Source organism: Mesoplodon densirostris, chromosome 20 (genome assembly GCF_025265405.1).
Source record: "Mesoplodon densirostris isolate mMesDen1 chromosome 20, mMesDen1 primary haplotype, whole genome shotgun sequence".
Lineage (NCBI taxonomy): Eukaryota > Metazoa > Chordata > Mammalia > Artiodactyla > Ziphiidae > Mesoplodon > Mesoplodon densirostris.
Window position 1 is genome coordinate 12,037,692 of NC_082680.1, and position 25,587 is coordinate 12,063,278.

General features: G+C 41.6%; 1 protein-coding gene and 1 long non-coding RNA gene across 3 annotated transcripts; one reads left to right on the plus strand and one right to left on the minus strand.

The window, feature by feature from the left end:
* The first annotated feature begins 1,581 nt into the window (after positions 1 to 1,581).
* On the plus strand, positions 1,582 to 4,985 carry CDKN2AIP (CDKN2A interacting protein). Of its 2 annotated transcripts, none has more exons than XM_060085929.1 (3): positions 1,582 to 1,978; positions 2,413 to 2,543; positions 3,138 to 4,985. In XM_060085929.1, exons 1-3 carry the CDS (start codon positions 1,707 to 1,709, stop codon positions 4,481 to 4,483), a joined length of 1,749 nt encoding a protein of 582 aa, XP_059941912.1. In that variant the 5' UTR covers positions 1,582 to 1,706; the 3' UTR covers positions 4,484 to 4,985. The 2 variants fall into 2 exon arrangements, with proteins under 2 accessions (XP_059941912.1, XP_059941913.1); XM_060085930.1 differs by having other exon boundaries at positions 2,413 to 2,512; positions 3,138 to 3,230.
* Positions 4,986 to 12,749: 7,764 nt separating this feature from the next.
* On the minus strand, positions 12,750 to 25,356 carry LOC132481306 (uncharacterized). The gene is made up of 5 exons (XR_009530804.1): positions 25,023 to 25,356; positions 18,910 to 19,020; positions 17,464 to 17,573; positions 15,612 to 15,733; positions 12,750 to 13,588 (listed from the first exon to the last, which is right to left on the minus strand). It is a non-coding gene; the product is annotated as an uncharacterized LOC132481306 (long non-coding RNA).
* Between the last annotated feature and the right edge of the window lie 231 nt (positions 25,357 to 25,587).

The following is a 25,587-nucleotide window of genomic DNA, read 5'->3' on the forward strand; positions in this document are numbered from 1 at the left end:
GGGAGGGTAGGAGGGAGACGCAAGAGGGAGGGGATATGGGGATATTTGTATAAATATAGCTGATTCACTGTTATACAGCAGAAACTAACACAACATTGTAAAGCAATTATACTCCAATAAAGATGTTAAAAAAAAAATAAAGTGCCAGGTTTCCACTTCTTTTCACCCCTCTAAAGTTTCGGGGAAAAAGAGGAAAGAAGAGAAAAACTAGAAGCAAAATCCTAAGCTTAAAAAATTTCTCTGTGCCTCTGTTTTTATGCACTTTCATTGGGCACGACAGGAAAATGGGCTCTATTTTCACATAATAGCTGAATTTTGCTTGTTCCAGCATGTATATAAATTACCTGGCTTTTTGTTAATCCCATCTAAGTGACCATTCCTTTTTTTTCCTTGTTTGATTATTCTGATTTATTTTAAAATTAGAATCCACATTTAGTGAGAGGAAAATTTTTTTATTTCCTAATTTATCATTCTTGTCACTTATATAAGTGACAAGAATGATAAATTGTAAGTATCACTGATTTTAACTTATTATTAAATTTTATTAATCATAAAATACCCAAATACCTAATATTGGAAACATAACAATAAGCAAGCCGGCAGCTATGTCTTAAGTGTGGACATTCTAAAATGGAAAAAATGCAAAGAAAAATACAGCTCTAAGAGGGGAAGTTTGGGGGCGCGGAAACAAACGCACTTTTCCAAGCCGCCTCCTGGATATCCGTCCAGCTAGGGGGTTACAGTTTGTTAATTTAAGGAAATACGACGGAGACCGAAGGTACTGGCGCAGCGTTTATGTTACTGACCAAAAATCCACCCTAAAGGAAGCAGTACTGCCCGGGATGAACTGCGGAAACCAAACCCAAGTCTGCGGGGTCAGGAATAGTTTCAAAGACTGGGCTCCACAAGGCAACATCGAACTGGATTAAACGTTATCATTTACCTTTATTATTAGTATAATACTTTTAAGCTAATATACACCTGCACATTCCTAAATGCCCAGAGACCGGACGGCCTCAGAATGCCTCGCTTGCCTACATTCGATTTTCTGCATAATCAGAAAAAATGGAGGCGATCTTTGTTTACTTTGGCCCCGCTCGAAACCAGCGTCCTCAGGCCGAGGCGCCCAGACCTCGCGGCCGGAAGGCGGCTCGAGTCCGCGGGGACGCGCGCGGCACGCGAGGATTCGGCCTGCCCCACCCGGCCGCCCCGCAGCCCGCTGTCCTCCCGGAGTAGCGGACCCGGCGCGGGAGGGAGGCGACCGGAGCGCGTGGCGTCACAAAGCCCACTCGGGACGCTGGGGCCGACGCCGAAGCCGAGGGCGCCCGGGGCAAACCCACTAGCGGCCCGCCCTGGCGGAAAGGCAGGCGCGCGCCCCCTCCTCTCGCCCCGCCTCCCCTACCCCCGCCGCAGGGGCCCCAGCGTCGCGGCGGTTCGGGCGCCGCAAAGCGTCCTGGGAGAACCGGCTCGCGCCGGAAGGACGCGCGGGCGCTCGGCGGCAGCGAGGTTATAAAAGGGAAGGAGCCGGCGGCGGGCGGAAGTGGGCGGTTTAGCTGCTCCCGGCGCTGTTGTTTGGTGTTTTCGCTTCTCGAGGGGCGTTCTCTGGTGGGCCGCCGGTGCAGGCCGCAGTGACAGGGCCGCTCGCCCCGCAACCCCCAGCCTCGGCGCAGCGTCCGATCGCGACTTCCGCGAGCCGCAGGCCCAACATGGCGCAGGAGGTGTCGGAGTACCTGAGCCAGAACCCGCGGGTGGCCGCCTGGGTGGAGACGCTGCGCTCCGACGGCGAGACCGACAAACACTGGCGCCACCGCCGCGAGTTTCTGCTCCGCAACGCCGGGGACCTGGCCCCCGCCGGCGGCGCTGCCTCCGCTCACCCGGAGGAGGCCGCCGACGCCGAGAGCGGGACCCGCAGTCGGCAGCTGCAGCAGCTCATCTCCTTTTCCATGGCCTGGGCCAACCACGTATTCCTCGGGTGCCGGTGAGTGAGCCGGCGTCCCTGAGCTGCTCTCGCGGTTTTGTCCGGAGCTTTCGGCGGGGAGGGCAAGTGGTGGAAGCGCGGGAATCCGCGGGACAGGCTGCCCTCTAAGGGCGAGAAGGGCGTCTCTGCCATGGTTAACAGTCTGGAGGTGCCCCCGTTGGGTGGGGAGCTGGCGGTGGAGTTGTTGGCGATGAGCTCACAACGCTCTTGGGGGAGAGGGGCACTGAATCTAAATTAGGTTTGTAAGAAGGGACCCCGCCTCCCAGACCCCGGGCGTTTGTTTACGGCGTTCCAGGAAACAGAAAGTTCCTGGCGGTTGATTCCGTTTCTTGATTACAACCAGGAAATGCAGTTCCTGTGGCCTGTTTTCGTACCCCAGAGGTGGCAGCTTAGCAAAAACACTTCCTAAAGTGTCTTTCCCTTCCTTTTTTCAGGTACCCTCAAAAAGTTATGGATAAAATACTTAGTATGGCTGAAGGCATCAAAGTGACAGATGCTCCAATCCATACAACAAGAGACGAACTGGTTGCCAAGGTGAAGAAAAGAGGGATATCGAGTAGCAATGGTTAGCAGATCATAGATGTGAACATACATAGGAGTTTAGAACTTAAATTTGATGTTATTAGGAATTATCGTTATTACTAAGTTTTTAACAAGTTAGAATTTATATAATGTTATTAATCAAATTGGAATGTTAAACCTAAATTATGTGTCTCTGTGTTTTAGGCTTTGAATTTGATGGTTTCCTTTGACGTCTGTGAGATTTTGAAGTGTGAAATATTGTCTATGCTGTTGATTTTTTAATATTAGAAATTATCGAGGGCACTTCCCTGGCGGTCCAGTGATGAAGACACTGCGCTTCCACTGCAGGGGGCACGGGTTCGAGCCCTAGTCAGGGAACTAAGACCCACATGCCCTGCGGGGCGGCCAAAAAACAAACAAAAAAATAACAAAAAATTTTTAAAATAAAAAGATTATTGATGTTATTCAACGCTGTTTTAAGAAATTAATGAAGTTATTCCACACTTTTTAAAGAATCTACAAATCCTGAAATGTTTTCACCTTGTGCCTGTATTTTAATATGTGTATCTGTCTTGTAGATCTTCATCTGATATGTATGAGGTAGGCTGAGTCACATACGTGTTTTCGTTTTTTTCAGAAGGGTTAGGAGAGCCAACAAAAAAACGAGCCACAGAAGGAAAAAGCAGTTCTGCAGCTGAGCAAGATCACGTGAAAATTCCTGCCAAAACAGAGCGTGCGTCAGCTCAGCAGGAAAGCAGTTCCGCGTGTTCGGGGTCAACCACCAAATCAGAGAGTAGTGGGAACTCAGCTCGGAGCTCTGGCGCCCTGAGTCAGAGCAGCTCCGCAGGTGATGGAGAGCGCTCTGTTTCCAGCCAGAGCAGCAGCAGCATTCCCTCCCAGGTAACAGCGGTAGGGTGTGGAAAAGCTTCTGAACCAGAAGCTCCAGATAAACATGGTTCAGCGTCGTTTGTTTCTTCGTTGTTGAAATCCAGTGTGAATAGTCACGTGACCCAGTCCACTGATTCCAGACAACAAAGTGGATCCCCGAAAAAGAGTGCTCTGGAAGGCTCTTCAGTCTCAGCCTCTCAAAGCATCTCAGAGACTGAGGTGCCCTTGTTGGGCTCCTCAGGAAGCTCAGAAGTAGAGTTGCCGCTGTTGTCTTCTAAACCCAGTTCAGAGACAGCTTCAAGTGGGTTAACTTCCAAAGCTAGTTCAGAGGCAAGTGTTTCATCATCAGTTCCTAAAAACAGTTCCTCATCAGGCACATCTTTACTAACCCCCAAGAGCACCACCTCAGCAAACACGATGCTGACTTCCAAAAGCACTTCGCAGGTAGCTGCATCACTGTTAGCTTCCAAGAACAGCTCCCAGACCAGCGGCTCTCTGGTTTCCAAAAGCAGTTCCGTAGCAAGTGTGTCCCAGCTGGCTTCTAAGAGTAGCTCTCAGACCGGCACGTCCCAGCTGCCTTCTAAGAGTACTGCGCAGGCGAGCGAGAGTTCTGTCAAATTCTCTTGTTGCAAGTTAACCAATGAAGATGTGAAACAGAAGCAGCCTTTTTTCAATAGACTGTACAAAACGGTGGCATGGAAGTTGGTGGCCGTTGGTGGCTTTAGTCCCAGCGTGAATCACGGAGAGCTCCTAAACGCAGCTGTCGAGGCTCTGAAAGCAACGCTGGATGTGGTTTTCGTCCCGCTAAAGGAACTGGCAGATCTGCCTCAAAACAAGAGCTCTCAAGAAAGTATTGTTTGTGAACTGAGATGTAAGTCTGTGTATTTGGGCACTGGCTGTGGAAAAAGCAAAGAAAACGCAAAAGCAGTTGCATCAAGAGAAGCCTTGAAGTTATTTCTCAAGAAAAAGGTGGTGGTAAAAATATGTAAAAGGAAATACAGAGGCAGTGAAATCGAAGACTTAGTACTCCTCGATGAAGAGTCAAGGCCTGTAAACTTGCCTCCAGCATTAAAACATCCTCAAGAATTACTGTAATATGTCCAAAATGTCACTGTGTACAATATCTGGTATTTGAAGAGAAAAACTGGCTTACTTTTGTATAATATGAAACACAGGCTTTCACAAATTTTGTATTGCTTTTTTCCAGTTTTGCAGAAAATTTACATTCTAGTTCTCTTCACACAGTGGAAGTTGTAAATAATTTGTGAACGACAGTATACATTAAAAGGTTTATGAATTAACAGCATACCAGTATGCTGTTTTATTTGCTGAAAAAAAATACTGTCTTCTATTTTTAATGACACATTAGGTACGATGTGTAGTTCTGTAGTCTTAAAATTTTTGTACTACTTTGAATTTGGTGAAAATGTTTTAAGTTGTCTACCATGCTTTTTTTTTTTTTTTCTAGCTGAATAAACTTTCACATCAGAGAAAAGGGGACCATAGTAATTGTCTGAAAGTCTGTGAAACTTAAGGTTTTAAGAATGTTGCCTATAATGTTGAACATGTCTGTTAAAGAATAAAAGAGAAAATAGTTGCCTCAGACTATTTTTATGAGAAGCTGTAAGCATTTTTTAGATATAAAGCAGTGTTAAATACTTAAGGTTATTTTATTCTGAAGTTGTTTGAAATTCACCATGATTTTGACCTCTGCAGAGTCTTTAAGTGGGTTAATTTATGTTTTGAGGTAAAGTACAATTTACACTTTTTCTTAAAGACGTAAATGTGGGTTTCTATATTAAGCATATTTTGTGACTACTACTATTAACAGATTGATTTGTTTAGATATTAAATTCTTTAAGCTATTTTACCTTTTCAAGAAGTTGTGGTTTTTTTATCCCCCTCTCCCCGTAGTCAGAACCAATTCCTGCGAAATAGGCTTCCTGTCACCTGTCACTAGTCGTTTTAAGTTGCAACTAGGTAATTTTTCATAGCTGATACACAGCTTTTTATGGGTAGACAAGTTAACAGTTTGCAAATCTAGAACTGGGTGGGTTTTTTGTTTACAAAACCTCATAGCAGAGCACTGGGCAGAATAAGAGAAGCCAAGCTCAGCTCTTTAATGAGCCTGTTCAGTTGAATTATATTTGTTGGTTAAGAAATGAAATCCTGCTTCTGTGTCTTAGGTGATTCGGACTGTACTATTCTTTGTGGCCTTTTTCTGGCTTTCTAGTTGCTGCACTTTGAGCAGTGATGGCGATAACGTACTGAGAAAAACCAGGAAATGGCCTTGCATGTGGCAGTTGTATTGGAGTAGGAAAATTGGACATAAGTAGTAAAATTTAAGTCATGAAGTTATTTCTATTTTATATTCTAGAAATAATAGAGGATACTTTATATACTTGAATTGAAATAATTGTTTTTAATTCACTCGGTAACTTTAAAAAGTTTATTTTTGAGCGTGTTAAATTGGATACCAAAGTTTAAAATCCATATTATGTAAATGGGTTGCCTTTATATAATATATTGTGAGGAGAAATAACATGAGTGTTGTGAAAGCAGTTTTAATTACCTCAGTTTCCTCAGCCTTGGAATGTGTATTTTGTGGGACAACGATTGCAGGAAAAGTAAGAATAAATTTCTGTAATGTATCTAATTAGGTGGTTTAGTAATTTCCTGAGTTGGCTAAATTTCCTAAATTTCAAGTTAATATAAAAATTACTGAACATATTTTAAATTACAGTAAACTTCTTATATGGTAGAATTGCAGGAAGCTGCTTAATGTAAAACATCTAATTAATAAACATTTTCTATAACTATTAAAAGCGTATAGTCAGAATTTAAAGAACCCTTGCTTTAAGAGAAATGCATATTTTACAATTCTTCAAAATAGTGTAGTGCAGAAGAAAACAAGCTTTGGAATCTTGAGATAGAATCTTGGCTCTTCCTCTTTAAGTGAGCATGTACCTGGAAGTTTAACCCTTTAACTTTATCTGTAAAATAGAAGAGCTGCCTCAGCTGTGAGGATCAAACAAGATAATACATGCAAAGTACATAGCACAGTTGAGGACCTGCTTATGTATGTATGCTCATTTTCTCAGAACCTGATGAGTAACTATTGTCATTCGGTCCATTTTTCAGATGAAGAAACTGAAAAAGTAATTTGGTCAAAGATCAAATTCAAGCCCATATCTGATTCCAGAGTCCAAGCTCTTACTATGTTTTATTGCTTATTACCTTTCTCACTTCTCTAAGTGATAACATTTCTGAAAATACCCCTCAGACTGGTTTCCTTCTAGTTTTAAGTGACCACATCATTCCAAAGGCTCCTTTCCTTGAACTGAGTCACATAAGGAGATCGAATGTTTGTACTGCTTCTCCTTCGTATTTGCACGTCTCGAATATTCGTGTCTAGGGAATTATCCCATATGGGTGCAGTTGAAGTTTGTTAAAATGATTTGAAATCAAGTTTACTGAATAGGATATTGAGAGAGGAAATACTCATTTTTCTTCTAAATCAATGAGGTGAGATGATGACGTGAAACTAATTTTTCTTGCTGGTGCTAAAATCCAGAATGTTTTTTTTTTTTTTTTTTTTTAACGGTATAAAGTTAGAGAGTTGACTTTAAAGAATGGTAGTTAAGAGTTTTCAACCCGAATTTTTGGGGCCTGCCACTGCTGCCATTGGCGGGGATAATTGTCATGAGGATATGTGTAATTCCAAGGCTTTTGGTATGTGTTATCAAAAGCATGCTCCATTTGAAATTAGGTAAAAAGGGGCCGTCGTTTTCCCTGCCAAGGACAGCTTTTCTTGGTACGGATTTCTCCTTCCTCTTCGGATTCGTGAGCGATGTCAGTGAGGAGGTAACCAAAGCAAGCAGCCACTGGGAACCAGGTCAGTCTTAAATTTGTGTTGTTACTAGTTGAAGGGGAATTTGTAGGCTTTGTCTTAAAAAATGGCGCTGAAGCCCTATATCGACTCACTGCCTAGACACTGGCAAATCTATGGGTATCTGTTTAAGCACGACTTAAAAAAAAATAACTTGTGTGGTTGATGATTAAAGAAATTCTTTGTAGCTTTCTACCGTTTAAACAAAAACATAAATTGAGGGTTGTCAAGCCATTAATGTTCCTACTCCCTCTCTGCAAAAAAAATTAATAGAAATTTCAGTGAGTGTAGCTTAGTTGCTATCCAGCTAGAACATTACTTTTTCCTTTTCTTCCTTATTACCAGCTTTACTCTATCCACTTTTCTGTTCTTTAGAAAGACTACTGCAGGAAGATCATTATCTAAAAATCCTAATTTTTAAAGCTCTCTTTATCTGTTCCTTTGTGGTTTATACAGCAAGGAAAGTAGTGTAGTTAGTGGACAAGGACCCAAACAAAATTGACTAACTTGGAAGCGGGGGGAAGGTAATACTAAACAGGAAGTGTAGATACAGGATATTCTTTTTAGTAAAAGCTAGAGATTTCATGTGCCAGTCCTTAACACAAAGCAAGCAAATACTTTTTGTGATCTTGAAACTCTCATGAGTAGAATCAGAATCCTCCTTGGAAGTCATTAGGAACAACCAAACTAACAGCATAAACAGTAAGTGTGTGGAGTTATAGAACTGTACCATGATAGGAAGTGGAATTGTTATACATAATGCACATAAAACTTGAAAAGGAGTGTAAAGACAAAGGCACAAAAGGATCATCACCTAGTGTTTTCCTTATGACTGTTTTCATGTTGGTCAGTTTACCAGGGCTCAGACATGGAAATGATAAAACCCGAACTCTGAATATGTGGTCAGTGGTTTTCAAACTTTCTTTTAGTCATGTTTCTTCAAAGAAAAATGAAGCCCAAAGAAAAAAGAGGGCAGCCACACCACATCGATGAATTCCTCTACCTTCCTTTCTCAATTCCTTGGCACCTGTGACTGGACAGAAGGGGGTTTAGCAACTGTGAGGCCTGGTGTAGATGCCAGCTTCCTTCTGCAACTGGTATTAGAGTGATGTAAGGCAGAAAGTTACCAATTTACTAAATGGAATTCATCTGTTTTAAAGTAATATGCCATATTAGAATTTGCAATTAGTAGGGACTCAGGTCGGGCTTAAGGGACCATCACGCAAATTAACATTTAGATAACACCAAAAATAGCTACCATTTCTTACTTTTTGTGAACTATCATTGCAGAAGTCCATATATAAAGTCCAGTAATTATTAAATGCCCACATGATGATTACCTAGGTCAAAGAACAAAATAGCAGTACAAGAACTCACCATGTGGGTAGCTCATTTATTGGGTGCCTACAATATACTGATGCTTTATGTACGTCTTACTTAAGCCTCCTTACCCTTAGGTGGGTTGGTATTGTTGATCCTATTTCACAGATGAGAAAACATGACCATTTTGACTTGTTTCCCTCAAATCACAGGACAAGTAAATGTTGACGTAGGGACTCAAATCCAGCGTTCTAGAAGACTAAACAATGACTTGGTTCTAATTTAGGGCACTGAATGTGGATGCCAATGAGACATGCTGGCCCATGGTATTTGTTTATGTACTAGAAAATAGTGTAATCACACTTGGAGGAAAATTTGAGACATTTTATTTAACAATTTAAATTAGGAAGTTTGTAAAGAAGTAAACTTTAAGGGAAGTTGCTCAAATGTATCTGAAAAAATCGTTGGAAAATATTTTCTAGACATTATTTGTAGAATTTTAAAGGGACAATCTGCAGAGGCAGTGGTATAATCAATGATGTAACCAATGGTTGAAACAAATTATAAACCTAATGAATCCTGTCTCATTACTCTTCACCATTTGTATATTATTAAATACTTTTCTACACTAGCTGAGGAAAAAAAAAATGGTTCTCATGAAATAAAAACTCATAGAGGTCCACAGAGGCATCTCTAGTTTGTCATACCTGTGTGGACTGTCATGGATTACTTAACGAGGGAGTTACACACATGCCCAATAACCTGCAATTTGGAAACCAATATGGGATAAAGTATGTGCACCTCTGTCCTCGTTTTTCATTTCAAAATATTGAATGCGATTAACAAGAGAAATATGATAAAGGTAAATAAGAATACTATTCTGAAAATACTCATTCCTTTACCTTGAAATTCACATTCTCTGGCAGTCATTCTGCCGTTATGGCTCATATAGGGAAGGAGAGAAGGATAATGTGACTTTAGGGAAGTCCACGCAGGGATAGCAAGGAAAGAAAAATGCACCATTCCAGCCCTAGCAGATTCTGCGGAGGGTAAAGCAGGGAAGCGGGCATTCCAGGCAAGTGGGTCCTGACCTCGACAGCATGAACTTGGCGTGTGTCCGTATTGCAGCGGTGGGAGTGATGACAGTTCCCGTGTAATGAGCCTCCTCATCTATCCCCTGACTGTAATCAAAGAAGGCATCCTTCCTTAGGAGGGTCCGAGAGATTGAAACGAAGAGGGCTTGAGCAAGAAATCCTGAAGGCATCGAGACCTTGAATCCAAAGCTGCTGAGCTGCACAGCACGGGGCAGCATTCACATGGGATACCGTGGATGTCATTCAGTGCACTGATGTCCTTGGGGTTGCGGAACAAGGTGGCCCTTGTGGGGATCCCTGAGATTGCTGTACGAGTAAACTTCGAAAAATCTTACTTAAAAAAAGTAATTTGAATTAAATACTGGTGGCTTTTATGAAGCATGGATAGCATAAAAGTTCTAACAGGGGCTTCCCTGGTGGCGCAGTGGTTGGGAGTCCGCCTGCCGATGCAGGGGACGCGGGTTCGTGCCCCGATCCTGGAAGATCCCACATGCCGCGGAGCGGCTGGGCCCGCGAGCCATGGCCGCGGAGCCTGTGTGTCCGGAGCCTGTGCTCCGCAACGGGAGAGGCCACAGCAGTGAGAGGCCCGCGTACAGCAAAAAAAAAAAAAAAAAGTTCTAACAAACTGTTAATTGGTGGTACCTACGCTAAAGGTACTTGATAAAGCTCGGGGCACTATTGATACTTGGTCAGTCATTACTCTGCCCGACACATTCTTCTAGGGGAGGAATTATTTCGAGACAGTACCCTAAAATCAAATCATAGCAGGTGAAGCACGGCTGCTGGGGTTCTGGTAAAGATTTCTTTTCCTCTGTTCACAACCGTGGGAGAAATTCAGGAACTAAGCAGATGAAGACTAAACGTCGGCTCAAGTATGGAATAAAACAGGGTCGTCTTTGCGTTCTTTCCTTAATTTCCCCAAGTTTTCTTCTGAACATTCTGTGTAAACCCAGTGGCTCTTGCTCAGTTTCCCTTTGATATTTCTTTCTTTGCTTCATTTATTTTTTTTTCGCAGTTGTTACCTTTTGCTGTTGTGAGCTAACAAATGAGTAAAGATTTAAGCTTTTTACTTTCTGAAACCATGGACGATAGTACTTCATACGTCAGACATCCTGTAAATTTCAGTGTAATAATGGTTCTGGGAGAATCGTGAAAGACAGTTGCTGACCCCTTTTTGATCTTTGTCAATATAAAGCAAGAGGGGAAAGGATTGGAAGATAGAAATAATATAAGGTCAGCTCAAGAATTTTTTGTAGACTTTGGTGGCTTTTTATTTTTATTCTTATTATATATTTTTTAATGTCAGGTGTCTATTTTTAAATTTATTTATTTTTTGCCTGTGTTGGGTCTTCGTTCCTGTGCGTGGGCTTTCTCTAGTTGCGGCGAGCGGGGTCCACTCTTCATCGCGGTGCGCGGGCCTCTCACTATCGCGGCCTCTCTTGTTGCGGAGCATAAGCTCCAGACGCGCAGGCTCAGTAGGTGTGGCTCACAGGCCTAGTTGCTCCACGGCACGTGGGATCTTCCCAGACCAGGGCTCGAACCTGTGTCCCCTGCATTGGCAGGCAGATTCTCAACCACTGTGCCACCAAGGAAGCCCTTTGGTGGCTTTTTAGAATTCAAAATTCTATCCTTTCTTATTGTAAGGGAATTTATGCTGCCCTATATCAAAGCAAAGCTTCCCTACTGAGTCTTGGCCTAGAGCAGACAAACTAAAATGACAATAACAACATACTGATTTTCTGTTGCCACTGTAACAAATTACCACAGATCTGGTGGCTTACACAATACAAATCTGTAAGTTAGAAGTCCAGTGAGGTCCCCCGGGCTCACATCAAGGTGCTGGCTGCTCTGCTTTCCCTCCGGAGGCTCTGAAGGAGAGTCTGCTTCCCGTGTCTTTTCCAGCTTCTCGAAGCGCTTGCATTCCTTGGCTCAGGTCCTCTTCCTCCATCTGCAAAGCCGGCGAGGGTGGGTTGAGTCCTCAAGCCGCATTGCACCGACCCTGCTTCTGCTGTCACGTCTTTTTCTGACCCTGACTTCTCTGCCTCCCTTTCCCACTTACAGGGACCCTCGCGATTATACTGGGTTCACACAGATAGCCTCCCTGTTTTTAAGATCATCTGGTTAGATGGTCATGTGATCAACTTTTTAAACTCCGTCTGCAACGTTAATTCTCCCTTGCCATGTAACGTAATGTATTCACAGGTTCTAGGGATCAGGACACAGATACCTTCGGGAGTCCACAAAGAGGTGTGAATTCACCACCCACATTTATCTTAAGAATGTTGGCTTTCTAACTTCATAAATCACAAAGTGTTAACTGCCTTACTGCTGAGAAAGACAGTGTGTGGAAGGTGTTACAGCTTAAAAATGAGTTCTGCCGAGCAGCGTGATACATTGCTATAAGATGAGTTACTGATTTTAAATGATGGCTGATCACAAGTACTTCCTCAACCATTTAATCCCTAAAGTCTAATAAGGGAACCTCTTTTTACTCCATGGATCCTTCAATAAGAGACTTTCTCTTAAGGGTCAAATAACAGAAGTAACATAGAAGCTGAGATGGCCAAGTTGACAGTTTTTCAAGGCTTCATTTGGATCATGGTAGACAGAACGAATACAACTTTGCCCTAAAGAGGCTGGAGGGTGTGGAAATAGATGGAAAGTAAGTGCTCTGTAGCTGACTTCACTTACCTACTGCCTGACTGACCTCGCAAATGTTAAATGTCAGCTTCTCACTGCTGAGCAAAATACATCTTAAATTTATAGCTCTCAAGTATAGCTGGACATAGTCAAAAGGCATGTATAACTATTAAAGCACTCAATTCTACATTCTTCATAGTCATATAAGTATATAATAAATAATCCTAGGCATTTGAAAAATCACACTGATTGACTTTAAACATCTAAAATGTCACTGCAAGTATCTAAAGGGGTAAAAGGGAAGTGTTCATGAGGAACCTGACAGATGTTCTGCTCCAGATAATACGCATACTTCTAAAATCAGAGTTATGTTTAAAGAAAAAAAAACAAAGTTACAAATCCCAATTTTGTGTACATCAAAGAAAAATATCTTTATTTGGAAAGAGTATCTTTATTCCATTATTCTACCACTTTCAAAATATTTTTAGGGCACCTCTTTTGGAATTGCCTTTTGTTCCAGAAACATATTCTTTGGAATTGCCTTAGCGATTTAGTGGTAGAAAATCTTTGTATTTTGTCGATTGATTTGATTTTTACTTTTACTTGAGTTTATGGTACAAAGTGCACTTATCAGATGGGGCCTCAAATATCCTCGTCAGGTTAGATGATTCACAAGCCCTCACTTAAGGGTTTAAAACTGTAGGACCAGAACAAAGGTGAGTTACTTGTGTTTCCAGGAGTGGGCAATAGCTCTCCAACCAGCTAAAGAGGTTGTCCTGTGCTGGGCACCTTGACTGACATCGGAATTGAGACCAAGAGGCTGGGGTGGGGGGGCGGTGGGGAAAGTACAGTAAAGTTCTTAGTGCCTCAGGGATAATTCTCCAGAGGGATGTTTAACAACAAAATGGGGAAGATGTGCTGGTACAGACGTCCTGTAGAGTGACAATGTGAAAAATTAGCTACTGGGATTCCCCAGTAAGTTCTTCCCAGGGCCCACACTGTAAGACGATGGTCATTAAAGCCACCCAGTTACCCAGGTCCTGGACACAGCCTCTCCCCGTTCTCAAAGTCTTTTTCTCCAACAAGACCCCAAACAATTATGCCCCAGAAAGAAAAATTATGCCCCTAATTTTTTGGTCATCACTGACTTCCTGGAGAAGCTTTTCTCATTAAAATAATCTCCAATGTTTTGTTCCATTCCAACAGTTAAGAGATGGCAATCACAAACACAGTACATGCTCTAAAATCTGATGTAACCTGTAAAAAGAATAAATCATTCAATCAGTAAACTCGGTGAAATATCAGCCAAAAACATGACTTGTGATATAACTCAAAACCAGTGGATGTCACACTCATGAAAAGGGCTGCTTCCTCAGGAGAGGAGAGAGCCAGCCTCATAAGATTATGCTTTTTCCGGCAAAGTCCATCTCAGGAGAGTCTGACAGCAGCCTACCTCTCTAGTCTTTTCCCACCTCCCTTGAGAAAGCCTCTGTATTGTACACAACACTCTGCCACCAGGAGGCAGCATTAGGGCATTGATTTTTCAGGGAATAAACAAAAACACAGGAAACGCAGATAAACATCTTATTCAACAAACATGTATTGGTCCTTTTATGTGCCAAACACCCAAGGAGTTTACATTTACTAGAAAATGGAATGGTGCTAACAGGTATCAAAAGCAAAACTGCCAGGCTTCCCTGGTGGTGCTGTGGTTGGGAGTCCGCCTGCCGATGCAGGGGACACGGGTTCGTGCCCCGGTCCGGGAAGATCCCACATGCCGCGGAGCGGCTGGGCCCGTGAGCCATGGCCGCTGAGCCTGTGCGTCCGGAGCCTGTGCTCCGCAACGGGAGAGGCCACAGCAGTGAGAGGCCCGCGTACCGCAAAAAAAAAAAAAAAAAAAAAAAAAAAAAATCCTTGTCTCGAATTACAACTGATTCATCCTGGGCTAGTCACCATTGATTGGTTTGGGGGTTACATTTTCCTACTTCTCCATATGTCTAGTAGTTTTAGATATCATCCTGGACATAGTGAATGATGTACTGAGTATCTCTAGATGCTCAGTTCTGTTATGTTTCTCTAAAGAGCAGCAATGTTTTTGTTTTGGCATTGTGTTCACTTGGCTGAACTCAAACTCTAACTCAGTGCAGTGCTCTTGGCCTTATCTGGGCTGCCTGGAGTCCACCTTGCACATGTGTGGTTTAGGAATTAGCCTGAGATTTGGGCAGTTTCCACCCAGACTTTAAGGGTCCCTCTCTATGACTCTCTTCTTTCTGGGATTTCTCCTCCACTTTCCATTTTTGTTCTTTTAATTGCCTCTTCTTCATCTCTTTGGTGAGGCAAGGATTCCCACCCTAGGGTTATGGGAATGGCCTAATACATGACACCCAGCACTTGTCAGGTGAGACTGATAGCAGTTTACTAGTCACGCATACTCATAGCCTGGGGGAGGACACCAGACACCATTCAGGGACACATGAGGGTTACACCAGAGAACACAGTAAACAACCAGGTACTGAGGGAGGCAGATTTTGTAGTATCAAGGTAGTCCCTGGTTCCTGTGGGGGGATGGGATTGGTTTCTTTGAATAATTCCACAGGCTTGCGGGGAAATGAAACCTGCCACTCAGGTACAAGCAGGAAATGTACCTGGTCCCCGAGACAAGAAGGGTTGTTTGGCTAGGGGATCTTAGGACCATGGGAGCAGATGGGGAAGGGAACTTGGTGTTAGGCTGTTCATAACAGTCCTGATTCTACCAGATGTCAAGGCAGTACATGATATTAATTCTAGGCCCTGTACCACACTGTGGTTGCCCTGGTCTCCAACCCTCTGGCTCTTTGAGCCAGTACATCTGCAAGTTTCTAAGTTTAAGTCATCCTACAAAACTGGGCACTGCAGGCTAAAGACATAAAAATAGGAAATGCCTGAAGTGCCATTTCGTTCTTCCAAGTATTGACTTCCCTCCAGAATTTGCCTTCTTTTGCTTGTTTTCCAGTGCCTTTTGGTATTTAAAAAAATTTTTCCAGAATTTATAGGTGTTATTTGTGGGAGGGTGATTTGATAGGACCTATCTGGCTAGTACCAGAAGCAGAACTTTCAAAGTTCATTCTTAATCTTTGGCTGTAAGCCGTTTAACTAAATAGTTGAAGAAATACCAGATATGATTTATTATTATAACAGGAGTTGGGTGGAGTCTTTGGAATGATAATATAAGAGAATGTTAACTCATAGCCACAATTAATAACTGTAGGGCTCAAAAAATATGGTTACATAGAATACTTACATTTTGATTCAGTGCAAATTTTGATTCCACACAAATAATTCGGTCAAAGTTCTGTTGGACCCAGCACTCATCAGATAAAATCCAGAAAAAAATGTTTTTCATTTCTTTTTTTTTTTTACATACTGTGAAAGTACATATGAAGGAAAAAAGCAAAAGCTATTATTTGACAACATGGTCCCATATTTCCTCTTAAATATGCACCATCTTCCATAAACCATGATTGACTCCTACAAATTTTACTCTCTTTTTCTGCCTTGCTTCTACATTTATTGCTAATTTGATTTTATTTATACTTATGCCTGTAGGCATTTTCCTAACACTCTATATATGTGTTCTATATCCCTACAGAGACTATAAATGTCTCCTGGACATGGACCAAAGATTTGATTCGGTTTAAATCCATACATAGCACATACTTGCATATGTTGATTATTCTTTTTTTCAGTGAATCCTATCAAGTCTTGAATAGACAAATTGGGTTTTAAATTTCTCCAGAACTTTATATATGGTCGTTTCCTTTGGTGATCCCAGAATCACTCACAAGCCTCAATAGCAGGTTACAAACATGGCTAGGACTTATTACAGCAAAGGAGAGAGAGCAAAAGCAACGGGAAAAAGATGCATTGGGGAAGTCCAGAGAGGTCAGCACAGGCTTCCAATGTTCTTGGCCTGAAGCTGCAAGGAATTCTCTCTCTCTGTCTAGCAGCAAAACTACAGGCATGCATGGAATAGCTCTACCTGAGGAAGCCCATTTGAGTCTCAGGGTCCAAGGCTTTTATGGGGAGCTATTAACGTCCACACATTCTGCTATACAATCAGCTATGGCAACTGAGACTCAGGACTCCAACAATGAAACCAGGTGTACGTGTTGTGCAAAGCAACCTGACAAGCCAGTATGGCGTGTTCCATTTCTCCAGGTGTACACAACAAAATCATCACTAACATAAAGAACATTCCACAGGCCAAATTCCCCGGGTTGGCTGGGTCACTCATGGTTTCCTTGGAGACATGCAAGGAATAAGCAACCAGACCTGCTGCATTAACTCTTCCTCCCAAGGGTCTGTTCATCCTTGCTATCCCCTATTACCGACTCCCGTCTTACTAATAGAAGTGATACAAAGCTAGCTAAGTCCTGGCTTGCGGGAAAATATTTTTAAGACCACTGCACATCTAAATCATTTCCTCTAGTCTCTCTACCCTTCCCAACACATTCCCAGCCTCCAGTTTCTATGGCTGGCTGCTCTTTACAGACAAGCAGGCTATATACATCTAGGAAGCAATAGTTTATGCTGTTTGGAAGAGGAGGCCTAAAAAAAAACCTACAGGGTTATAAACCGTGTATGATTTAAATCTGGATCTTTCCCAACACACCAGCTCTGCTTCCTGGATCTTCCATTCTGCACAACATTGCCACCACCTCCTTATGGCCCCGTCCCCTAAAAACAGTCACAAAACCCAGCTGATATTGCCTCCTGGAAATTTCCTGAATCTATCTCCTTCCTTCCACATAACCTCATTTCCCTGTTACTCCCTCCTGGCTTCTCCTTCCCTCTCCCCACCCAGGCCATTATTCATTACAGCAGAGCTGTCACTCCCATTCTTACCTAGAAAGCAACCCACCACACACCGAAGAATAATTTCTGAAAAGGATGCCTTACATGAGGTATTGCAACCACTCAGGTCACTATGTTCAATTGTTTTCCTGTCTGTTTCCTGTGTGTTTCCACTAATATCAATTTTATTAAAAAATAAATGCCTATCCCAAATTGAAAACTATGCCCAGTGGAATGGAATCAATTTCTTGGAGTTCTTTGAGCCACGCAACAGAAATAATAATAGCTGCTTCCTGTACCTCATCCTCCCTTTGCCTTATGACATCTGGGTTCTTCTCCCAATCTTTTTCCTTTCTCAACTGCTGTGTTCAGACTCCTCTTCATTAGATACTTCTGCTAAATTTCAATCCTATAGAGAAGACCACAGCTCAGTAAGAGACATCAGGGAAGGACTCCTTCTGGGGTAGACACAGTTCACAGTTCCCTTCTGAGGTTGTAGGTACAAGTTATAGATGGCATGAACACAGAACATTAGCCTGAATGTGAATTTTTAAAACATTTAACTCATAAAAATGATAAGAGGTATTCCATCTTAACCTAATGTATTCAAGTAAGATTACACAAAAATTTAGAAAGCTCTTAACAAGTTGAGGGCTATACTGAATGAGAAAAAAGCTACACATAACTTCTCCTAAACTGCTACAAAACTTCACAAAAAAATGTATTTCTGAGCCAAAACTGCCTAGATCAGTTTCTAAAGTGTGACGTCTTCAAAAGCTTCAAGCTTAACAATATGGTATTTATTAATTTTATTTTTGTGTCACAATATATTTGCAATTAGAATGCTAGTATGTAAAGTATAGACATTACTAGCAGTAGTAGCAGAAAAATTCTCAAAAAAGTGAACTAAATCTAAATACTGAGCGTATTTACTCATGTGCTCCTTTCCCAGTGGGTAGTATTCATATGCATTTTGTTATTGCAGAATGTACAGAAAGCTTCTTGCTTCTTTTATATTAAAGATAAACCAAAGTTTAAATTTTGTTAAAGCAATACGTGTATCCAAAAAATCAAATGTGCAAAATGATATTTGTGAAAACTAAGTCTCCCTCCAACTCCAGATCCCCAGGCACTAAATCAGAGGCAACTACTACCATAGATAACACTGGACTATTCTTCCAGAGATATTTTACCTGAAGAGTAAAAGTTAGGCATATTCTGAAGCTAACATCAAGGAACTATATTCAATATCCTGTTATAAACCATAATGGAAAAGAATATGAAAAAGAATGTATATATATGTATAGCTGAGTCCCTGTGTTGTACAGCAGAAATCAACACAACATTGTAAATGAACTATATGTCAATAAAATAAATTTAAAAAAATAAAAATAACATCATGTAAGGAAGTCACCAGGCTCTTTTGCAGTTATTTTTGAATCAACATGCCACTTTTCAAAGATTACGTTAGATAGGCTATTAGTCCAACCCTGTATTAGAACTGTATTTTTTGTTATGCATAGAGGAGTAACATAGTTTCTGTAGATATAATTTAAATATCATGGTCCCTAAACTTTAATTCTCCTGTTGTACCACCACCGTTAATGGCTGAAGTAATCATTCCTTTCTGTTTCTTCTATTTTCCCATAACAGTAAGCTTTTTAGCCTCTAATACTTTCCACAGAAATTGTTCCCCATATCTTTTATATCTTTTTTTTTTTAATCTCTCTAATTCTAGTACTTACTTTCAGCAGGTAACAGAAGAAAATATTTCTACCGTCACTTTCAGGCATTTCTTCAAAGTCGTCTCCCTGAAGATGTCATTTCTGTGACCAAAGGATATTACGCTAAAGGATCTGGAATGTATACCACAGTTAGAACAAGCAAAAGATGCCACACCGTGGCTGCAGATAGATAATGAAGAACACAACCTATGTTTTCTCAAGCAGAAAACAATTGAGGGCAGTCTAGAAAACAAAAGAAAATGAGATAAATTATTTGTTAAATATTTCTAAAATGTGGGTCTTTTATTTTATAGAACCAGCACATTTCAAATTACTTGTAGGGGCTTCGCTGGTGGCACGGTGGTCAAGAATCTGCCTCCCAATGCAGGGGTCACGGGTTTGAGGCCTGGTCTGGGAAGATCCCACATGCTGCGGAGCAATTAAGCCCGTGCACCACACCTACTGAGCCTGCGCTCTGAAGTCCACGAGCCACAGCTACTGAAGCCCGCGCGCCTAGAGCCCAAGCTCCGCAACAAGAGAAGCCACCGCAACGAGAAGCCCGCACACCGCAACGAAGAGTAGCCCCCGCTCGCCACAACTAGAGAAGGCCTGTGCGCAGCAACGAAGACCCAATGCAGCCAAAAATAAATAAATAAAATAAATAAATTTATAAAATTACTTGTAGCAAAATAAGGTTTTAACACAATTTCCCAGAAAGATATATTGAATAAAGCAAGATATACTGGTTTCCATAGATAAAAGAGTCAGAGAACTCCAATATATGGAAATAAATTAGATAAATAATTTTTTAAAATTTACCCTCAGAAGCTAAATCAATATTCACCAAAGTGCTGGATTAAATTAACCTTGCCAAGAACAATTAATGTAACAATAGCTCCAATAAAGCCTCATTAAGTAACCAATTAGAATCATTACAAGGAACAAAAGATTCAGCAAAAAGCTCCTCAACAGTAGCTTGAGTTTTATTTTTAAAAGGCCATTCTTATTTTAACTAGAGCTGAAGGCATAAGGCATTTGCCCTTGAAAATAAATGTCTAAAGGATACATGATTTCTAGTACTTTTGATTTTATGATTATTTTGGAAATTATTGTTCAGAAAATTCTAATTTTCCTTTGAGGTAATTTTGTCAAATTTGCTGCAAGACTTCTCAGAAAAAGTAATTTTATAATATCCCAAGTTTTTAATTGTTTTTTCTATGGGTACTTTTCTCCTTTCCAATGATTATCAGCTAAGATTAACTAATATTTGTTTTACTTTAAAATTTTTAAGTGTACACTTACTTCCTGAATTGCTGTGTGACCCTGGGCAAGTTATTTAACTTCTCTGGGTCCCCATATTATCACCTGTAAAAGAAAAAACTGGTCTAGAGGTGAGTTATAATAGGGATTCTCAACCTCTTCCCCATCCTTCCCTACAGACATGATGGTTATGATGAATTAACATCAGCAGCAGTGGCTCATCCAGCTACTCAGTGAGGCTGCCTGTTGCCTGCTCTCTTCCTTTGAGGGAAATCACTGAACTAAGATTAGTTTTAGCTATACAAAGTCTATGAGTCTATAGTGATCAGAAGATTAAAAATGACCACCTGAAATTGTGCAACCTTGAGATGAAGCTTTTTCTTTGCTTTTCTTTTTTTTAAATGAATTTATTTATTTATTTAGGCTGCGGTGGGTCTTCGTTGCTGCGCATGGGCTTTCTCTAGTTGCAGTCAGTGGGGGCTACTCTTCGTTGTGCTGCGCGGGCTTCTCATTGCAGTGGCTTCTCTTGTTGTGGAGCACGCGCTCTAGGTGCGCGGGCTTCAGTAGTTGTGGCGTGCAGGCTCAGTAGCTGTGGCTCATGGGCGCTAGAGCGCAGGCTCAGTAGTTGTGGCGCACGGGCTTAGTTGCTCCGCGGCATGTGGGATCTTCCCAGACCAGGGCTTGAACCCGTGTCCCCTGCATTGGCAGGCGGATTCTTAACCACCGCGCCATCAGGGAAGCCCCTTCTTTGCTTTTCCTTCAACCAGCCTCTCTTTATTCAGCACTGTGCAGGGCTCTGATACAACAGACACAGTTCTTGAATAAAATTATCTTTTTGAGGTTCTTAGTAAAAAAAACAAAACCACACATAATTTAAAGAGGATGAAGTCTATGCTAACATGGCTTTCAACACCTTCCCTCTTTACCACCCTTCTCTGTCCCTTTGATGAAATTAATAGGAAAATCTCTACCACAAATTAAGAGTAGCATATGACAGGCCTTGTACCAAGCTTTAATCTCAAACTTGCAAAGGTAAGAGGTCAAAGCTTCAGTTTACATGTTTTGGCTACTCCAAGATTCTAGGCTATTGTTGGGTTTATTGATTATCTACAAAAACATTTTAAGGTAAGGTAGCTCACTAAAATAAAGGGGTATCCACAAGGACAGAATGTGCTGGCATCTCTTTTATCACACTTAGGGATCAAGCTATTACATTATTTGTACAGGTTAAACTATTTACACCTACAATATCAACCATTTAATTTTAGACAGATTTATTGTTTCACCAGCAAAATTAAACTAGAATTTCAATTTTGAACATGAGTATAAATCTCTCTTCCCTAAATTTTAAACCCTTTCCCCTGCTTTTAGGAAACATAATTGCATAATTCAAACTCCTTTAATACTGTGACCTACTTCCTCCTCTTGATGTTATAAACGGCTCATGTAACTATGGTAACCATCCAGGGAAAAATGAATGTTTTTCTGGTCAGCAATATGCAAAGTATACCATACGTGTTATTTTTCTCTCTGGGATAACCAAAGTGGATAATACGTGTTTGCTCTTCTTCTTGGTTATGGGAATGACATTTTATCATACTGAAAATTCTATGACTATAGACCCAGTCATTCACAGTACCTTCATTAAAAGGTTTAGGATCCTCTTTTGCTGTTAGTGGTCATTCTAATTGCTGCACAGTACTATAACCCATAGGATGATTGACTGTATACACCCATCTGCGCTGCCTACCTCATAAACTAAATGTACAGGCTAACAGTACTCATATTAGCAATATTCCATCTCGAGAATCTGGTATTTTCTTAACTTTGTCCTTTAGTCCTAGACAAAGTGTTTCCTTAAAACAAAAAACTAAAATGGAATCATCTTGGGAATATACTTAGATACCAAGAAGACTTAGTTCCAGTTTTTAGTGATTTTATATGTCTTCTTTTTTGCTTTATTTTTTCTACAATTAAGGTGTACTACTTATGCAATAAAGCAATCAAAAATGCTTTAAAACTGACCTCAGTGGAGCTGTAGACTGTTCGTATTTGTGGTTACTGTTGTCGCCTATTGTACTAATGAATTGATTTAAAGTTTCAGGTTTTTTCAGTACAATTTAAAATGCTTCACTTGGACTCTCTAGAACAAATTACACTCTAAAGCAAATGCCTAGATTTTTAAAGGATTTATTTATTTGCATTAGGTATAATTACATTTCTACAGTGGACTATCAATTGGTGACCTTTCAATATGAGGATTTTGTTTAAAGTGATTTTCTTGAATTTCCCTACATTTTGAACAGTGCTTTTTAACAATCCAAATATCTTCCTTAGAAAAAACATTGCTATCTGCTTCCCTGAATTAAATAGGGAATTAACTGCCTTTTACTAGTTTAGAAAAGACCTCACTAACCAAATGCAGTGTGGAATTTGTTTAGATCCTGTTGAACAAACCAAGTGTAAAATAATATTAATGAGACAATAGGGAAATTTCAATTGTCTGGATATTAAATGACAGTAAGATAATTTTTGGATGGCATAATGGTATTGTGGATGTTTTTAAAAAGTTCTCTCTTATCCGTTCATATTTAAAGTACAGAGAAAATGATAATAATCCAGCAAGGATAAGGGAGTGAGATATTAAGGGCCATATATTGATAAATGTTCAAGCTGGGTGAATGGTATATTAGGATTTATTGTACTATTACCTCTACTTTTGTGTGTGCTTGAAATTTTCCATAATAAAGTTTTAAAAAATATTAAAAAGAAAAAAAGGACTTCAAATTTAATTGTCCTGACTCAAGCAGTAGCTGAATCTTCTCAGGAGGTATCTTTAGGAAACCTTCAGAACTACTTGCTAGTTTGTTTTCCATCAGAGTTTGAAGTGGTCCCCTCTCCCCTTACAGTATAAATAAGGGCCTACCAGAGATCTCTTAAACATTTCTACCAGGGATGTGTCACAGTAACTGATTTAGAAATTAAAGTTAATCTCAGATAGTTCTACTAATTTGGGGGTGTCAGTTACTTATCTTTTTTAAGGTTACTTCAGAAAATATACTTAAGAGCAAATAAGATGACCTTTTGCTTTATTCATAATTAAATATCACCAATTAACTTCTATATTGTGGAGAATTGGGGACTTTTAAATATTGCATTTAGCAGGGTACAGGAACCCAATTTCAAAAGGTCCCAAATTTCCAGTTAAGTGATTACTAAAAAGAAAAGGACATGATAAATAACCAAAGTCAAAGGGCTGAGTCTGGGGAGTACAGTGATTGGTTTTTTTTACTCTCCTCACACAATCTGCTTTCACAAGTACCGCAGGAGTAAGTCTTTGATTAACTTTTATAAATTAACATAGCAAAAAAAGCACATGTCTGACAATTCACATACACACATAGATTACCATATGAGAGTGTTCTTTATAGGTTTAGATCAACACAAGCTGCAAAATCATTATTTAGACTTTTTGCTTCCTTTCAGCCGGTTCAACAGAATTATGAAAGGTCAAAATAATGCTCTAAAAGGTCTTCATTTCCATACTCATCCTTCCTTCCTCATCCTGCTCATGGTTCCTGGAAGGAGTGCTCGAGGTATTATGAATCATTGCGTTTTCTCACTTCTAGTTTCTAACCATGTGTTATATCTGCCTGCAGACCACTTCTCAGGCTGAATAAAATCCATATGTGCGTCCTGTGTCTAATCTGAATCAATAAATAATAAGGCATCTTGCATTGTTTTGGGCCTTCAATAAAAACTAGCTGATTTAAATCTATGACTAAACAAAAATAGTAGGGTTTAAGTAAAAGGTGATTAAAATTCAATTCTTAACAGTGACTTTTTTGACAAGACCTGGCTGCTTCATCTGATTTAAAGAATGACAACAAGAAAATCCCTAGACGGTTCTCAGAAATACAAGACACTGGACTGCCTGGGTTGACTTAATATTCAAGTGGTCAAAACCTCCAAGTGTCACAGGATAATAATACAAGACAATCTCTGAGTCCTGAGCAATATTATCTTGTTCCCAAGACTCAAATTTCCAAGAGTGGTTTGTTTCGGTTTGAAATTTAAAATATCCTCTAGATCAAGGTCTAGATTTCTCTTTCCCTGTCAGTGGTTACGAACTATTAACAGCTGTTTCAAAAGTGCCCTAAATAGGTCACCATACAGGTGCCCCACCGCTGCAGACCAACTGGATATAAGGAGAAATCCCAATTTATCGCCCCCTCACGTTTTCTTTTTAACTCAAATGTACTACTCACAATAGTGCTTGTTTACATAGGCATTCCGTTAAAATTCTCCGCGTATTCGTTCTCTTTACACCCATTTCTTTGAAAAATACACGCTGTTATATACACTGAGTCCATCTGGAATTAAAATCAACTCCTCTGCTTGGCATTTCATTTAACCCCAGATAGGAATTAAACCCTGTCGGCCGGTCACGTAGATGAGGACGTGGGCCTGATTCCTGATTCGGTCTGTCCTGGCGTCTCCATCACCCCTGGACCCCGGCCCCCAGTGGTTTTCAGTCTTACGTAGATGTTAAGGTGGTGGTGCCCCTCACGCCGCCAGGAAGCCCTTGCCTACGTTTAATGTTTAAACGTTCTGATTCCCGGGGTGGGGGGGAACTTTTTTTTTTTTTTTTTTTAAAGGTTGTCTGTCGGACAAACAGGTATGGGGCTGAGTGAGCCTAAACTAAACGCGATTCCTCAGGAGCCCTAGGGTGGACAAAACCTGCACGTCCTGGTGCGGCGGAAGACCCCCGCGTCTGCGGAAGGGCGGGAGCTCGCAGAAACCAGGAGGGAGATTCAAAAAGCGGACGGACTAAGGGAGAAAGAAACGCAGGGGGCCGCGAGGGCACCGCCTACCTCGGCGACCAGCCCCGGTGCTCCGGGAGCCCGAAGGCCGCGGCGGGAGGAAGACACAGCCAGAGGGCGGTGCCGGCCCGGCGGGCACACAGCCGCCGCGCATGCCCGAAGCCACGCTCGCCTCACGCCCGCCGCGTAGTCCCCGCAGGACTCCCTCCGGGTCGCTGCGTAAGGTGGCCGCCTGCTGCTCCTTTTAAGGCTCGCGAGGGGCCGCGCTACATCCATCTGATGGGGAAAAAGTCGGTAACACCGGGCCGAGGGAGCTGGGCCAAGCTTCCCCCTCCCTGTGGGAAGGACGGAAGGAAGGGGTCAGCCACCTGCCCTCTCAAGTCCCATTCAGACGTTGAGCGAAGAGGCGGACCCGACAGTGCTTCCCCTTTAAGGGGGGGCGGGGCGCAACCTACCGTTTGGCCGCCCTCCGCACCCTCCCCGCGGGCCAAGAGTTGACAGACCAATCGCCCGGGTGGCGGAGGGAAGGCGGGAGAATGCGAACCCTTCGGCTGGGCGGTAGGGGCGGGCCCCCGGCCTTATAAGGAGGGAGTCCTGCGCAGGCGCAGAGGCGGCC